Genomic DNA, 18642 nt, shown 5'->3' on the forward strand with positions numbered 1-18642 from the left:
CTATGAAAAGAACTAATGCAAAATTCTGATTCTGTTCCTTGCTTGTTGATAAATACCATGATGCTGGCACAGACTGAAAGTAATTTTAGTAGAAGCAATTTACCAGTGACCAGAATACTTTAGTCATGGCTCATCAAATTGTAATTTGATAAAGAAAATAAGATTATAATCTCTTCCAAGACAGCAACTACCCTTGAAGTTAAGAGTTATTTGACTTATTTTCACATGTCCTTTACCACAGTGGGGAAAACTATTTTAGACAAATTTATATTTTAAAGCTAGCATGGTTGCACTTAAACGTGTTCTCTATGTATAGTTTGAAAAAAGGAATGACTGACAAGGAAAAAAAGGAAATCTGACTATGGTTTAGGAGAAATAAATTTAAAATTAATACTCAAAAAATCACCCACATTTGCTTATGTTCTGAATTGTTTTATACTTAAAAGACCTAAACCTAATTGCAAAGGTTTAACAGATACTGAATTTAAGTTTTCCTTCTATCAGAAATATTTTAAGTAAATGCTCTCCCACATTACTTGGTTAACAACAGAAAAAAAAGCATCGCTGTTACTATGTGTGAAAACAACATATTCTAAAGCAAAACAATGGATAGTTTGTGAATAAATTTGGATGTTTATTTTCAAATCATTAAATATATATTTATTTTGAATTTTTTGCCAGAATGTGCGATTAGTTAAGGAAGGCTAGTCCAGGAAGCCTTGAATCTAAGATTTAGGTTTTGTTCAGCAAGCAATGAGGAGTCATTGAATACTTTTGAACAAGGAAGTGACTTTCAGGCTATAAATACAGTCACAGTATGCGAAGAAGCTATACTATAACAAATATGTAATATATGTTAATAACCCACCCATGTAAGAAGTCATAGGTAGTGGAAGTGTGTTAGGGGCAATGAGAGTGGAGAGGCGATGAAAGATAAGTGCATACTAGAGATATTTAGTGGTACTTTGTCAGTTGCCTGGGCACAGGAGATGGGGAGGAACCAAGAGTCAAAGATGACTGAAATATTTTGATGATAACAATTTTCTTTTAGCATCCAGAATATCCTATCATGTCTCTCTTGAATGCATGGCATCTACATACATGTGAGATTCCTGAACTTCCTTCTGACTGACCAAGCTTCCAGGAATGATTATTAAGTTAAATTCATTTCCATGAGAGTACCTTTCAATAAATCAATTTTCTCAGGAAAGCATGATCTATAAAAAATTTGGATTCTTGAGATTTAAAAATGACTTATTGCTTCAAGAAAGAGCTGTTGTAGGTAAGGGGAGTTGAGGGGAGTAGCACTTGGACTAGCGATTTCCAACTAGCTGGGCAAACTTTTGATACCTTGTCCCTGCTGTCTCATCTACTTGGTGACTCTTCTCTGTCTCCTTCTCGCCTGCACTGTGAGAGTCAGAAATGATCAGTTGGGGTATGAAATACTGTGTTAAAGGACTGTATGGACGAAAGGAAAGGGATGCTTCTCTCTGGCTTACTACCCATCTGTCCTCTTTGTCTCAAACAGATCGAGGCAGTACTTCATACTACTTCATAATTCATAGATAGCTTCTACAAAACACACACGCAGTCTGAAAATGCTCCAGTTTGCTTTAAAATTTCTTCTTAAATGACTGGAAAATGTGAATGCTTGATGCCTACAGTCATATTGTTTAAATGATATGGTCTACCTCAACTCTTTTTTAAGTTCCATCCAAGAGCACAAACTCTCTTTTCGTCAGAGGCCATAATGTTCCTAAAAAGAAATACCTTGCCCTCAAAGTGGCAAACTCCCCAATGAATTATAATTTGCATCTACTCCTTCAAAAAAGATAAATAACCAGTCTGCCTTCCAGGAAACTTACCAATTTTATTAAGAATATTTAATATTCAAGGTAAACAAATACAGTCATGGTACATGAATACTTTGCCCAAAGGACTCCTTCCTGTGTTACTGCGCTATGGACAAAATCTTATCAAGTTATTTTGTAGAGCAATTTTTGTTACATTAGCAGAGCTGTCTGTAGCTCAATCATGAAATGCATTGTGACATGGAACTGAACATTGTAGTGATCTTAATGAAAATAGTTTTCTAGGACTGTAGTAAAATGGAGACTCCTGATGGTATTTTAGAGAAAAAATCACAAGCCATTTCTGCATTTCTACTCTGAGAATATGTTGCTTGAATGGGTAGATAGGTGAGTGGGCTGTAAGTGACCGTGAAGATTTTTTTCATCTCCTAACAACCTGAGAACTTAAGGTCAGAAATGATTATGTTTCTTTACAGTAAGCATTGTACAAGAGGGATAACTTCAAGTCTTATAGCAAAGTTTTATTTAAAAAAAAAAAACCTTAATGGTGAGGCAGATGGGTACAGAATGGAAAATAATTTTAATATGAAACATTATACTGGAATTAGACTCTGCTTCTCTAAGCTTCATATCTGAGACAAACTTGAGAGAACTATCCTTAGTGTGATTCCCAGACTCTTTGAGTCTTCTGATTTTTCTCTTTGTATTACTTTCCCTTGTCTTAAAAATATTGGCTGTCATATTAAAACATTGGTTTGATTAAATCATATTAAACACGGCTTTTGATTTGATGTATTCATTGAAATAATTAGAGATGCCTCTAGGTCATTGCAAAATCAAGGTTGAGATTTGTTGCATTTATTACAGGCTTTGAAGGCAGAATCAGTGGGACTCGTAGAGCTGCCAATTATAATTCTTAAAACATGGAGTGCAATTGGCTATAACTTTTAAGTTTGAAAGTCTTACTCTTTGTTTTTTATCATATTTCCTTTTAAAAGAGAAATAAACATTCCCTTAAGACCTGGTCATGAATTATTGACTTTGTGAAGTTGAATATAACGAGGAAATTCAGCAAAGACAGAAAAGGATTGGATTTGTTACCATTTGATTAATGATTCTCCTAGTCCCAAAGAGATTTGTCTCAGTGATTTCTAATTGGTTTTGAGTTTGTGGAATCTGCCTTTATAATAAAGTCTAAAATTGGATAACTTGGATGTTTGAATATTTAATAAACTGAAATTTTAGGCAGGTGAAATGCACCATAGGTCAGTCATCACATTTCAAAGTTGGTAAGCTACAGATAATAGGAATAAAATGACAACTTGATTCACAAATCCTCTGGGAGCAAAAACCTACTTGATAGAAAGTTGGCCTGGGTGTTGGAGCTCCCATTCCACTTTTTCCATTTGGCGATTGAAGAAAGAGAAGGCAGGCTCCCTGCCTTGGGTATGGCTAGACTTCTCAGTGGCGGGGCTGGGGCTGGCTGTAGAGGGAGAATCAGCCTTCCAGAGGGCTAATGCTTTTCCAGAGGATTATAACTATTTCCTCTGTGCACTGGCAAGGGGACTGTTGGCAGTCATGGGAGCCCACATGTCCACATTGCTGTCTCCCTGCCACCACTACGCTTATGTACTCCCTCACTTTATATGGCTTCTTAAAGCAAGGGAGCTTCGACTTCGACTTAGATTTTTTATATAGTAGGTAGGAAACCAGTGTTTAAAATTCATTTTTTTTAACTGAAGTGGAGTTAATTTACAATGTTATATTAGTTTCAGGTAGCATTCATTCTTTTGCTTACTCTTTTATTTCTACTTTAGGTATCTATCTATGTACTATCTATCTATATTACATCAAAATATAATGAGAAAAAAAATATAATGAGAAACTTGAAGAATAGAAATAATATATAAACCAAGCTTCCAAACAGAAAAATTTCCTGGTCTAGATGCCTGAAACTTGATGTAATATAATTGGCATGTGGATTTTAAAAGATGAAGAAAGACGAAAGTTTTGAAATATGGTAGCTAGAGGGAGCAAACAGTAATTGTCAGGTGTTTCAGGGGCAGGATTGAGATGTTCAGGGCAACTGTTTTGTGGTTTGATAATGAACTCTCATCCCATGAGAGTTACCTACTGAAGTATCATTTGTCATTCCATGTGTTTAGCACAGTTCCCTCATCTGTGCCATGGTGCTATTTCTGTGATTGTGATGGGTGGCTTTGGAATTCAGAATCTGTTCTTTTAAATGTTGAGATCAGTAATATAAAGTTCTCCCTAAACTTGATCTGAGTATATCCTAGGATATGCTGCCTCCTTAGCCCATGTGTGTTGGGAGAATGGCATGAGAGATTTTGAGCATTGGTATTGTCATTATGGAAGGAGTGGTAAAAATGGGTCATTTTAGACTGAACTAATTCAACCAACCAGTTGCTTCCCTATAACAAAATGTGTCTCTCTGAGATCCTCCTTGTGTTTATAAATTAAGCATTGAAATATCAGTTGCTTTATGGCCTCTCCTCTCTGCTATTGTTTTTTTGGGGGCTTGACATCAGGGGAACAACGTGGGCTCTGAAATCAGACTCAGGTTCCAATTGTAGTTACCAGACTCATGGTGAGGACTTCAACTCTCTGAGCTTCAGTCTCCTGTCTTGAAAATGGGATTGCGCTGAGGATTAAGAACATGTCTGGCACAGTGCGTAGTACATAGCAGGTGCTGGGCAAACCATCTTATTCCTATGTTAAAACTGACATCAGCTATTTATTAATGTGGTTTTATTTTAAATGTGACAGACATATGCAAATAAAGAAGCTTCTTTACTTTGGAAAATCATTTTCCAGTCTGATCCTATCACCTTGAACTTTTTTTCTCTTTTGTGGACTCTGGTATGGCTGCAGCAGGAAAGAAAGCTTTGGAAAGATTAGCAGCTCTTTTATATCATCTGTGCAAAAGATTTCCATTAACAAATTTATTGCAAGTTGACAGTAATGTACTTATATGTATGTCATTAAAAATACAAATAACTAACCAAAGCTTTAGCTTTCTTGACTCCTTTCAGGCAAACACCTTATTAAGGAGGTATGTTCTCTATAGTTTCTTAAACAGTGATTACGCCTTATTAAGAGAAGTTGCTATCATATTTATAATTTCCTTGTGGAACGATACTGTAAATGACATTTTAGTTGGGACATCAGTATTTTAGGTTTTAAGGAAATATCAGGCTTATTTTATATATATCAACTTACTTCATGAATTGGAAAATTTCTTTCTTATTTTTAAGAACACTTTCCCTCTTTTTTTTTCTTAATGGAAGTTGAGGGGGAGAGAGAGAGAGCATATGTGTATATGTGTGATTCAGTTTTTGATGGAAGAGGTGAAGGAAAGTTGATTCTAAATTTTGAGGTAGGAAGGTTATTAGCATCTTCAGAATTCAATGCAGAATGCATACTTTGAATCTATAGAAAAATCAGTGGGAAATGACTTCTACCATCTTAAGTTTTGAATTTATTTCTCATGGGGGAGGGAAATACCTTGACAGATTTAGCACTCATATTCAAATGAGTCCGAGAACAGGTGGCTAAATTTTTCCCCCACCTGCCAACGCAACTTTATCGCGAGAAATGTTTCATTTAGCAAATGCTGCTGCTAGCCGACACGTCTTGTCTCTGTTTCCGAGCAGAAAAACAAATGGCGGGGGAGTTCTTCTTTGAAGAAAGCCTTTTTCTTGATTTTCTTTTTAAATTGTGAGTGTGAGAAATGTGTATTTTATTTTTCTGGGGGCTGGGTGGTGGAAAACATAAGTCAGTGCCTTGATTAACTAACTTGATTTGTTGTGTTGCAATACCATTCATGGCTTTTCTTTTTGTTTTTCTTCTTGTTTTGTTTTGTTATTGTGGCTGTTCTTGCACACTAACCCACTGGCACTGACTTCCAGTTATAATACTATTTTACTCTGGGAAATTGCAGTATTTGAATAATACTTTTGACACTAACTCAGAAACCCCGGCTCTTTTGTTATCATGGAATTACATTACTAGCATTGCATACATTGCTAGGTTTAACCACTTGGTGATGTAGCAGTCACAAGCAAGATGAAGTGCTATGAAACTGACCCAGAACTAAAGAGAGAAAAGTTAAGGGCTTTGTTATACTTTTTACCTTTCTGCTTTTTCTCTGATTCATTTATTTTTTTCCCTCAGAAATTAAAAACAATACAGGAAAGTAAAGGGACTAGTTTGACAAGTGTTCTGATAGTCTTGGGCAATACGTGTTTTCGGCAAGTACATATATCTTACTAGCATGCTTTATGCGTAGCGCTGTAAATGTGCTGTGCGAGCAAGAAGTGAACGTGCCGGGGCCTGGGTTGGCACTTACGTGTAAGAAACACCTACCGAGAAGTCAAGTGTTTAATGTGTTTTCATGCTAATAATTGCCAAAAGCACGAAAATGTCCCCTTTCCCTTGACAAGGATGTTTGACCTCACTGGCTTTCTGTATAACGTGAACCAGCGCTGGCAGTGATAGAAACCAAGAAATTGAGATACATATTTTATCACTTATCAAGTCAATACCTTATTTTTTAAACAGGGAAGTACTCATTTCGGTGGGTTTTGGGGAAATGTTTTTTGGTATGGAGACTGATGAGTGTTTTAAGACTGTTGGAGGCTTTGGAGCCAAGTGATGCAGTTGTGGGATACTTTTCCCCATATATCACACCAACAAACCTGATTGCTACAGTGAGTTCTGAGACACTGTTCTTTATAGAATGTCTACCAAACTATTACCTCTTCAGAACGATTCATTGTAGAAAACGTATTTGAACCAGACTGACAGAGCACTCGTGCTGCAGCCCACCTACCAGTAATACACAGTCCTTTCTTGTCATGGTGTTCAGTAGAAAAAGAATTTGTACATTTTATGATTTTAAATTTTTCATTAAAAAATCCGTCAGGTGAACAGTACCATGCAGGTGGCAGGGGCTTAATACATGTTTGCACTAGCAATTTTGAGAATCTATCTTCCATGCTGCTCTTTGATAAATTTACAGGTTTGCTTTAATTTGCATATTCTGGAATACTAATGAGGTTGAACATTTTTCTGTTAACCATTTGTACGAAACCATTTGTTTATGAATTGTGTGCTTATATCATTTACACCTGTTTCCCATCTTTTAAAATATGGAAGGCTTTGAGGCAACATTACAATGTTAGCATCACCCTGTTAAAAGTATGACAATTGCTTAGACTTTCTGTTTCCTTTGTCTTCAAATAGCAGTGCAGAGAAATGTCCTGTTCCCTGTATGTTTGATTTGACCACCTTTGCAGTGCTTCCAGTAAAACGATCAGAAAATGCCTCTATCTCTACCTAATGCTCTTTGAAAATGTAATTGTTCTCTTTGAGCAAGTATGGTTGACTGATTCATGGACACTTTGTGAAAGATTGCTTTTGTGCTCTGTGGTTGGTCATTGTTTAGAAAATAAGATGTGTCCAGCGGTAGCAGGGTGGGCAGGAGTGCTGTGGTAGCAATATACAGACATTGTAAGAAAAAGATTCCGTTTTTAGAAAGAAAACTGATGAACACAGTCTCTCTCATGAATAATGTCACAGGATTAATGAAACAGGGCTATTTGGGCAGGATTTGCTTGATTCTACGTTAGCATGTAGAAGTGACTCCAAATTTTTTTTTTCTCCTCAAATAATAATGATTTTCAGCAGAATTAGGAAATTATTCTTATCACGTGAGTTTACATAGGACAAAAGCTCTTCTGCATAATTGTCTTATAAACTGCAAAGCTGTTATCTATTTATCTCCTATAAACAGTTGATTTTTCAAACTGATGGACTGGAGGAGGTGTTCTATTATTAGGTAGTCCTGGAGGAGTTAGTGGTAATTGATAATCCTATTGTGTTTCTGACTGCCTGCATTACTCATGGAGTCCACCCCCAGACTGGGAAGTTATCTAAACACGAGATTTCTTTAGAAAAATTGTCCTGAGGAGGTTAATCCCTCTATATCAGGGTTTCTCAACCTTGGCGTTTTTGAAATTTTTGCCTGAGTACACCTTTAAAGTGGAGACCTTTCCTGTGCATTGTAGGATGTTTAAAAGCATCCCTCTAAGATGACAGTAGCAACCCTGCTCCCCCACCACATTGCGACCATGTAAAATGTCTCCAGACATTGCCAAACATGGCGAGGGGAGGAGGGGACAAAATCCCCCTGGTCCCCCCCCACAACTCAGAACCACTTATATTACTTCTAACCATATGACTTGGAAAAAAAAAGATTAAAAATATTTATTTGTTCTTGAAATTACTCAGATAATCATTCCTTTAAGGACAGTTTGATGTAATTGTGGCTTGGGATTTGCAGAGAGGTTTCACCTCCTTCCAATGCTCTTCACGTCCAGTCAATAAAATTAGTGAAAAGGAGATAGAAGGGAATATTGAATCTGCTGAGAAGGTGGACATGGCATGTGCTGTTACTGAGGCAGAAATAATAGGGAGTGTTCTGAATGTTAAAAAGTCAGAAGATGTTGATAAAAAGTCATGAAGATGATGATTTTAGTGAAGGCTTCTTTAGCCTTGGAAGTAATTAGTTAGAAAGCCAGACATATTATCTTGCCAAGAAAGGGCTGCATTTTCACATTGTGCTCTTCAGTTTTTAAGAGCAAGAGACAAATGACATGTAAACAAGTTGTTATCTGCAGTTTGTTTGAAAAAAAAGCAATTTCCAGATATGTCATAGGGGCAATGTGATTTCAGCTTTACTCCTGTCTCTTTTACATCTGTGGTTCTATAAAAATGTTAATTGATGATCATTTAAAGCACTGCATGATAAAGAAATGTCTTTGGAATGATCCACAGAAATGAGATTCTGTATTCATTCAGATGACATATATCAAACCTCTCATGTTCCAGGTTCTGTGTAGGGAATACAGAAACTAATAAAACTTTCTGCTTGAATGTCCCATTAAAATAATTCTAAATGAATGGAAATTTTCTGATTAGGGATACCAGTCACCATCAATCTATTTCCTACTTTTCCAATTGATTCTGTAATTTTAAATGTCTGTCTGCAAAAGCTGCCTAAAAGTATGCATGAGTGTATGTATGTTATATATCATATATATAATTTAATTCTTTTTAAAAGCTATTTCTGAAACTAGTGAAAAGCTATATTCATTTTCTTTTATGCTTGTTAAAATCTTACTTAAATTATTCTCTTCTTTATTAAATATCCATAAGGGTTGAATAAAACATGGCTATATATTATTAATTCATCTTTTGGTTATACTATGGCTCTAATATTGTTAAGAAGAATTGATGTCACCCTTAAGGCCAGGAGTTTTGCTAATGACTGCAAGATTTAAATCCATTTGGTTGGTGTTGGAATTCAAAAAGCAGGACTTTTATTAAAAGTATGGTCTAGTCTTAAAACTTTTTTTCCTGTTAAAACTGATCAACTTAGATTGTAGGAATGGTGGGGGAAAAGGTGAAATCTTTAAGATATTGGATAGACTCAAGTTCTTAAACAAATCATTCAACATTCAGGAAGTTACAAATAAATAGGAAAAAGAAAGAATTCTAGCACTTGAAAATGCATTTTCCTTCCTGATGTCCATTTTAGCGGTCTGCATCATGAGCGTACAAACCCGTTCAGAACCATGGCCTCCCTGCTCTTAGGCAGGTGATTCAGAAATAATTTTAGTAGTGTATACCTAAGGAAACACAAGTCTGCCTAGTCTAAGGAATGATGAAAGTTTGTGCCATGGTGGTCAATTTTTAATGTAACCTGAGGCCTTTTATCTATTAAATGTTTCGCCATATTCTCTGTGAATCCAACTGACCTGTTGACCACAAGTTCTCAAATGCTTTTTATGGTCCCTGAAAAATTGCTAATGTGATATATGCATGGGCAGAGCTTGTGTTAATTATTTTTATTATATGTTTGTTTGAAAAGATGGAAAGGCCACCACCCTGTGACTATTCAGCTAAATAATCCCAAACCGCTAAGTGAGAGTTACTGCTAGAAAAAGAAGTTATTTCATGTGTAACATTTTTTGTTCAGTTGAGGTTGATTAGAAGAACTATAATGACACAAGAGGTAGTAACGTGTTCGTATATCACAGTTAACCTCTGGTGTTTATTAATGGGCTCTTTGGAGTTTGGAAGCCAACTAGACTTAGATTCAAATCCTGCCTAATCATTTTAATAACTCTGTGACATTAGGTAAGGAATGTTTAACTCTTCTGTAGCCCATTTTCTCTACCCTTAATAAAAAGGAGATAATAGTAGTACCTGTTGCAATGGATTATTTTAAGGGTTATATGAGATCATGGGTCTACATTTCTGGGCAAGTACCTGATATTAAGTGACTGTTCCATAAATGATAGATATTACTTCTATCTTTCTAAAAGTAAGTATTCCAAATTACTTTTAACTGTGAATAACACAATTTGATGATATTGCTGCCTGAACAACACAATACCAAAGCAATTAGTCTGGCACTAAAAAAAAACCAAACCCTTTGTGATTATAGTTTTGAGCCAGCTTTTAGGTTGATTTCTCAGTTCTCATTTATCTATTCTGACCTTGGAAAGCTTTTTACACATACAGATCTATTTCTTCTATGATGTGGACTGGTATGAACCTACAATACAGTGAAACGAAACTCAGTAGGTTCCATAGTCAGATGATTGACACATAATCAGATGAGAGACTATAATAATTTCATTATTGTGAATTATATGACAAGTTTTAATTTGCCTTCTTTTCTGATTTAAAAAACTTTTCAGATCTCTAGTGGAAGAGGAAGACCAGCACATGAAATTGTCCCTTGGAAGCAGCGAAATGGGCCTCTCATCCCATTTGCAGTCTTCCAAGGCAGGAACCACACGCATCTTTACCAGCAATACCCACAGTTCTGTGGTGTTACAGGTAATCCCAGCCAGCCATTTTGCATTACTTACGTACCTTTAAAAACCACCCAGGGTTTTTGTGGTGTGGAATCTTGATAGTGTCAGGCTTGTGCCTGTGTGTGGACAGGGAGTGTATGGGAACTCTGTGTACTTTCCACTCAATTTTGCTGTGAACCTAAAACTGCTCTAGCAATGGAATGCTACTCAGTCATAAAAAAGAAAGGAATAATGCCATTTGCAGCAACATGGATGGACCTAGAGATTATGATACTAAGTGAAGTAAGTCAGACAGAGAAAGACAAATATCGTAGGATACCACTTATGTGTAGAATCTAAAAAAAATGACACAAATGAACTTATTAACAAAACAGAAACAGGCTCACAGACATAGAAAACAAACTTATGGTTACCAGGGGGAAAGGGGCAGGGAGTGATAAATTGAGAGTTTAGGATTTGCAGATACTAACTACTGTATATAAACTACTATATATAAAATAGATAAACAACCAAGTCCTACTATTAGCACAGGGAACTATATTCAATATCTTGTAATAACCTGTAAGATAAAGAATATGAAAAAGAATATATTTGTATGTATAATGGAATCATAAAGCTGTATACCAGAAACTAACACAACGTTGTAAATCAGCTATACTTCAATTTAAAAAAAGGAAAAAAGGAAAAAAACTGCTCTAAAAAATAAAGTTTATTAATTAAAAAAAAAGCGAACAAATAGAGGCAAAACCTTAAGGGAGGAAACTGCACACCTTCTTAATGTTAAAAAAAAATCTTCTGAATTCCCTCTTTGTTTTGTTTGTGTAAGGGAGGTCTTGCTATCTTGCCCCTTTCTTACAGAATGTTGTAACTGGCAACACTGACTTTTCATTACATCTCAGCCAATGTAAATATCAAAAAACTAGTCCCCACACTCTATTTTCTAGTTCCTCACTTGCAACCTGTTTTACTGTCACCTTTATCATAGTTCTAAAGATCGTATTTATTTGGTGTCTCAACTCACATTGGCAGTAGTAGGTGTGGGAGTCGGGGTGAGGACTGCTGGACACAGACGCACTGATAAATGTAAGAAGTGATAACTGACATCAAAGGAGAGGACAGGAAAACAATAGAAAGCCAAAAGAACACAAAAAGCTGCAATGTGGAGCTATTTAACTTAGGGAGAAGCCGTCCAAGTGCTTCTGACTGTTGTGGATACTCCCTGACCTCTGTGGGTGTTGCTGAATTAGAGAACAATATAACACCGGATGCCCATAAATTTCTTCTAGACATAAGTAAATTATATCAGTCTTCTCGGCTTAGTAAGATAAGGAAAGTAAATCCTTCTAAATGTATTTTTAAAAGAAATCTCCCCAGATGAATTTCATGTATATTCGTGCTCAAGCACCATTATAGGGAAGCAGTATATAGTGCACCGTGTAGTGTAGTAAAGCCTAGGGAGAGAGAGGCTTGTACACGCTGTGTGGCCTTGCTGTGTCATGTGATTTCCCTGGGATTCGTTTTTCTTATCTCCATAATGTGGCTCTTGAGTAGGAGACCTCGACATTTTCTTCTTGTTCCCATCTGTGATTCAGGGAGATCTCATTTTTCCAACGCTTCAGTTTCTACCGGGAGCTGAGGGCTACAGTTTGTTGTCCCATGGGTATCCTCCGCAGAAATGTGAGGATCAGGAAGGAAAAGCTTCCCATCCCCTGTTATCTTAGTTCTGCGGAAATGGTTTAATTGTTGGTTGTTGGTTTTTTAAGGTTAGGAGAGGAAGAGAATGAGGGGTCAAACAGCTAGGAAAAGCTAACTGAGAGGAAGAGGAAGAGGTTTTTTGTTATATTCAAGTACTCCTAAAGAAAAACAGAGAAAGGTTTTTTGTCATGCTCAAGTACTTTCCCTAAAGAAACATAGAGACTCACCGCTCCGCTATACTGCTCTGTCCACAACCAGAGCCAGGTGTTAAAGCCAGTGTTTGTGGTCCTACTAATTTTTAAAATTTACTTAAAACTAAATAATGAAAGCCACTGCAGTGTAGTCAAAGAGATTTAGAACAGCAATTTTTATTGCATCTCAGAATCCTAAGGAGGAGGACTTGTTGAAACAGTGAGCACCAGGATCCACCCATTCTTTTCTGTATGAAAAATTCTGGGGGTGGGGCCCAGAAGTATGCACTTTTAACAAGTTTCCAGGCGATGTTGCATGTCCAGGGAACGTACTTATAGAGGCACTGTCCTGAAAGGCAGGGTCCTTCTTCCACTGAGAGATGGCCTCTCCCTTCCTCCCTATATATCATGTGGAGATTACAAGTTACTGTTACAATGGGGAAACACTGGAAGTAGCTTAAATATCCATCAGTAGGGAGATGGTTACTTAAGTGATGTTGCATTGAAACTGTGTCACATTTCACAGTCACTAAAAAGAGTGAACTAGATCTGTGTGTACTGAATGGAAAGAAAAAATTAAATGAAAAGATAATAGGACAAATGTGGCATCTCCACACAATGAAATATTACTCAGCTATATTAACGGATGAAGTACTGATACATGCTAGAACGTGGATGAACCTGGAAAGCATATGCTAAGTGAAAGAAGCCAGTCACAAAGAGCACATTTTACATGAGTCCATCCATATGAAATGTCCAGAATAGGGAAATCTATAGAGACAGAATTTAGACCAGTGATTGCTCAGGGTTGGAGAAGATGAGAGGATATAAGGATGATAGCTAAAGGGTCTGGGGTTTCTTTTTGAGGTTATGAAAATATCCTAAAATTGACTGTGGAGATGGTTGTACATTATATCTGTGAATATGCTAACAACCACTAAACTGTACACTTTAAATGAGTGAATTGAATGGTATGTTAGTTATATCTCAATAAAGCTGTTTTTAAAAAGTAATAGGGAAATATATATTGCATAATCCCACGTATTTGTAGAAGAAATATACAACATGTATACATATATATGAATGTAAACGCATAGCAGAAGGTCTAGAGACATTAGGGAGACTGATGAATGATGGAGATACTTTTGTGTACAAGCTGTATAATCAAAAAATATAATGGAGTAAGAGTTTGGGGTTAACAGAGACACACTACTATATATGAAATAGATAAACAGGACCTACTGTGTAGACTAGAGAACTATATTCAATATCTTGTAATAACCTATAATGGAAAAGAATCTGGGAAAGAATATACATATATGTATGTAACTGAATCACTTTGCTGTACACCTGAAACTAACTCAGCATCAGAAATCAACTCTACATCAATTTTAAAAAGTAATTACTCTTATATGTGAATGTCATCATTGAAAACAGGTACCACAAAAGGAGACCCTTAGCTCTGTCACATTTTAGCTCAGCCTTTATTGGTCTACACTGGTGGTAGGAATGGTAGTTTGAAAGTAACCTGAGTTTGTTTTTTCTTCAACTGATTTTTTATGTTATAATATTTTCTGTGGTGGCCTAGAGCTACCTCTCTATATTGCAATTGAAAAATATTGTATGATCTCTTTATAAGTCTATTTGAAATTATGTCCTCACTGAGTTTTTAAGTATAAGCACTAACAGGGACTGGTTTTTTGGGGGTAGCTAGTCTTAGGTGTGTGGTTGTCAGGGGAACAAGCTAGAGAAGTGTTTAATGTGTAAATGTTATCATTGTTGTAAAGTTAACAATCACCCAAACTCCAGCTTCAAAAGTCATTGAAAGTAGCTGTCAGGGGAACAGATTTGTGGGGAGAAACTGTTTTAAGAAGCCTCACTCTGCAGGATACCCCAATGGGAAAGGCACGGATTTAAGACAACTTACCAGCTAACATGTGACTTTGGGAAAGTCTTTATCCTCTCTGGGCCAGTTTCTTCCCCTGGATCTGTTCCCCTGACAGCTAATTTCAATTCCTTTTGAAGCTGGAATTTGTGTAACCTAGGCAGAGTTCATGGCTCCTTCTTGTCCTCCCTCTTGGCCCATCAATATCACATATCAGTGAGATCCACAAGATCTAGAATCTAATCTGCTGTTTGTGTATGCCTGTGACCTAGTGCTGGGGCATATGGTGGATGCTTAATAGATATCCATTATTATTATTATTGATTATTAATATTATTATTATCATTGAAAGAGATAATACATATAAAGAGCCTAGCCCAGTACCTGGCACAGAAGAAATACTCAATGCTTTTAACTGCTCTTATTGATATTGTTTATGGAATAAATGCATTTGGATAGCACTTATAAGTTACTTTCATATATACTTGCCTCATTGATACTTGAAACAATTTTGTGAAATAGAAAAGGCAATAATTATTATCCTCATTTTATAGATTGGGAAACTGAAGCTCAGGAAGTTTAGAAGGCTTGCCCAAATTCACTTAGCCACGAAGGTACAAAAACTAGGACTTGAACACAGGTTTTCTTTTTTCTTTTTTTTTTTTCCTTTATTTATTTTTTCCATTTTAATTTATTATTTTTATCTTTTAGTTGAAGTATGGTCAGTTTACAGTGTGTCAATTTCTGGTGCACAGCATAATGTTTCAGTCATACATATACATACATATATTCCTTTTCATATTCTTTTTCATTATAGGTTACTACAACGTATTGAATATAATTCCCTGTGCTATACAGAAGAAACTTGTTGTTTATCTGTTTTATATATAGTATTAGTATCAGCAAATATCAAGCTCCCAATTTATACCTTCCCCTACCTTTCCCTCTGGTAGCCATAAGTTTGTTTTCTATGTCTGAATCTGTTTCTGTTTTATAAATGAGTTCATTTTTGTCTTTTCATAGATTCCTCATATAAGTGATATCATATGATATTTTTCTTTCTCTAACTTACTTCACTTAGTATGATCATCTCTAGGTCCATCCATGTTGCTGCAAATGACATTATTTCATTCTTCTTTATGGCTGAGTAGTATTCCATTGTGTATATATACCACATCTTCTTTATCTAGTCCTCTGTTGCTGGACATTTAGGTTGTTTCCATCTCTTGGCTATGGTAAATAGTGCTGCTATGAACATTGGAGTGCATGTGTCTTTTTGAATTTGAGTTCCCTCTGGCTATGTGCCCAGGGGTGGGATTGCTGGATCATATGGTAAATCTATTTTTAGTTTTTTGAGGAATCTCCATACTATTTTTCATAATGGCTGCACCAAACTACATTCCTACCAACAGTGTAGGAGGGTTCCCTTTTCTCCACACCCTCTCCAGCATTTGTCATTCGTGGACTTTTGAATGATGGCCATTCTGACTTGTGTGAGGTGATACTTCATTGTAGTATTGATTTGCTTTTCTCTGATAATTAGCAATACTGAGCATTTTTTCATGTGCCTGTTGGCCATTTGTATGTCTTCATTAGAGAATTCCTTGTTTAGGTCCTTTGCCCTTTTTTGGATTGGGCTGTTCGTTTTTTTGTTATTAAGTTAATGAACTGTTTGTATATTCTGGAAATGAAGCCCTTGTCAGTCACATCATTTGCAAATATTTTCTCCCATTCCATAGATTGTCTTTTTGTTTTGTTTATGGTTTTCCTTTGCTGTGCAAAAGCTTCTAAGTTTAATTAGGTCCCATTTGTTAATTTTTGCTTTTATTTCTATTGCCTGGGTAGACTGCCCTAGGAGAACATTGCTAAGATTTATGTCAGAGAAAGTTTTGCCTATGTTCTCTTCTAGGAGATTTATGGTGTCCTGTCTTACGTTTAAGTCTTTAATCCATTTTGAGTTTATTTTTGTGTATGGTGTGAGGAAATGTTCTAACTTCATTGATTTATATGTGGCTATCCAGCTTTCTCAACCCTACTTGCTGAAGAGACTGTCTTTTCTCCATTGTATATTCTTGTCTCCTTTGTTGACGGTTAATTTACTGTAAGTATGTACGTTTATTTCTAGGCTCTCTATTCTGTTTCATTGGTCCATATGTCTGTTTTTGTGCCAATACTCTGCTGTTTTGATTACTGTAGCTCTGTAATATTCTCTGAAGTCTGGGAGGTTTATTCCCCCAGCTTCGTTCTTTTTCTTCAGTATTGCTTTGGCAATTCTGGGTCTTTTGTGATTCCATATAAATTTTAGGATTATTTGTTCTAGTTCTGAAGCACAGATTTTCTAACTGTAAATTTGTATTTATATTTTTTCTCATCTTGCTCTAAACTCTATTCTCTTTTTAAATATGATGTCTTTAAATATTTAGCTTTCACTGAATATAAGTATAAAAACATGGATTAAAGGAGAAAAGATAATTTGGCATGAATGATACAGTAAAGATTTTATTCTTAATAGAAATCACAGAATTACACAGAATATCTTCATGCCTGCCTGCCCTTCTTCCCCTCCCCTGTCAAAACGGGGTTGAGTGGAGGGACCAGAGAGAAAAAAACATTAACTGCCATTTGGAAACATCCCTGTGAGGACAAGGAAGCCATAACTAGAGTAGCGTATTTCAGCTGGTGGTGGTGTATATTAATTGTAGACTAGTTATCTAGGTGGAAACAAATCATTTCTTGATTGTTGACTATGCTTACTGAAGCCTATAAAACTTATAAATGCCTCCCTGCTCCAGAAGTCTATCTTCCTAATTGACATTTTCTCACATTAAGTCTGGTGCCTATCAGACTGTTCTTCTGTATTTTCCTCCATTTTATCAATTTATTTTCTTTGCCCAATTTTAGTTGTAAAGTCATGAAAAATTTAATTTTATTGTCTTAAGTTATTATCTTTGTAATGGAATGCTAACAAAATAGGTTATCTCAAGCCTATACAAATTAACTTGTGTTGCTTTCCAGTGGGCTGACTTCATGAAATGCTTATCCTAAGGTAGGCGTTTGGTTTGCTGATCATGTCATGTTGATGAACTGTACCCTATTTTAAGATTTTATGATTGTAAAATTAACAACTTTTAAAATATATTAGTAACATAAGAAAGAGAGGCATAATGATTTTATAATATGTTATATTTTATAAAAGAAGAGCTTAAATAATCCAGATTGTTGAACTTTTTATTTATTTCAGTTTCCTGAATGTCAGTTAAATGTAGAGAAATGAGCATATAATTTTTTTTGAGGATAGTTCTTCAGATACTCAGGTTAGTGTACAATAAGTTATTCTAATACCTCCAATTACCCTGCTCTCTCAAATGAGGTGTTTTGTTTATTTATTTGATTGGTTGGTTATTTAGCATGTTTTGAAGTGAAAGAGAGGACCAGCACATACCACTTGCAAGTCAAATATGCTATAATACATAATTTCAATTTCTGATTGTTTGCTGCTATATAGTATACAGAAATAGTTTCTTACTGATTATTGATCTTTTATCTTGAAACCTTGATAAACTGACTTATTAGTTCTAGGAACTTTTTTGTCCATTCTGTAGGATTTTCTACAAAACAATCATTTTGCCAATAAATATAGTTTTATTTCTTACTTTCCAGTCTGATGGCCTTTTATTTGGTTTTCTTACCTTATTGCACTGGATAGAAACTTCAGAAAAATGTTGAATAGAAGTGATTAGAGTGTACATTCTTGCTTTGTCCCAATACCAGGGGGGAATGCATTCATTCTTTCTCCTTTGAGTATGATGTTAGCTATAGGTTTGAGGAAGTTCCTTTGTGTTCCTAGTTTGCTGAGAGTTTTGGTTTTTTTTTAATCAGAAATGGATGTTGGATTTTGTCAAATGCTTTTTTGCACCTATTGAGATAGCCTTATTTTTTTTTTTAGTCTGTTAATAATGTGAATTGATTGTTTGAATGCTAAAACAACTATGCATTGTGGGAATAAACCCCACTTGGTCATGATGTATTATCCTTTTTGTATATTATTAAATTTGATTTGCTAAAATTTTAGGGATTTTTGCATCTGTGATCATTGAGGGATTTTGGTCTTAGTTTTCTTTGATTATCTTTGTCTAGTTTTGGTAGGA

General features: G+C 35.7%; 1 protein-coding gene across 7 annotated transcripts in view; it reads left to right on the forward strand.

Moving 5' to 3' along the window:
• Positions 1-18642, forward strand: part of KLHL13 (kelch like family member 13) — a 160339-nt gene that overhangs the window by 114058 nt on the left and 27639 nt on the right. For all 7 annotated transcript variants that reach the window (XM_031445735.2, XM_031445737.2, XM_031445730.2 and 4 more), the window contains one exon: positions 10604-10745. In XM_031445735.2, the coding sequence (XP_031301595.1) occupies positions 10604-10745 (142 nt within the window). The remainder of the gene's footprint in view (positions 1-10603; positions 10746-18642) is intronic.

This window comes from Camelus dromedarius, chromosome X, assembly GCF_036321535.1.
Source record: "Camelus dromedarius isolate mCamDro1 chromosome X, mCamDro1.pat, whole genome shotgun sequence".
In the NCBI taxonomy this organism is placed as follows: domain Eukaryota; kingdom Metazoa; phylum Chordata; class Mammalia; order Artiodactyla; family Camelidae; genus Camelus; species Camelus dromedarius.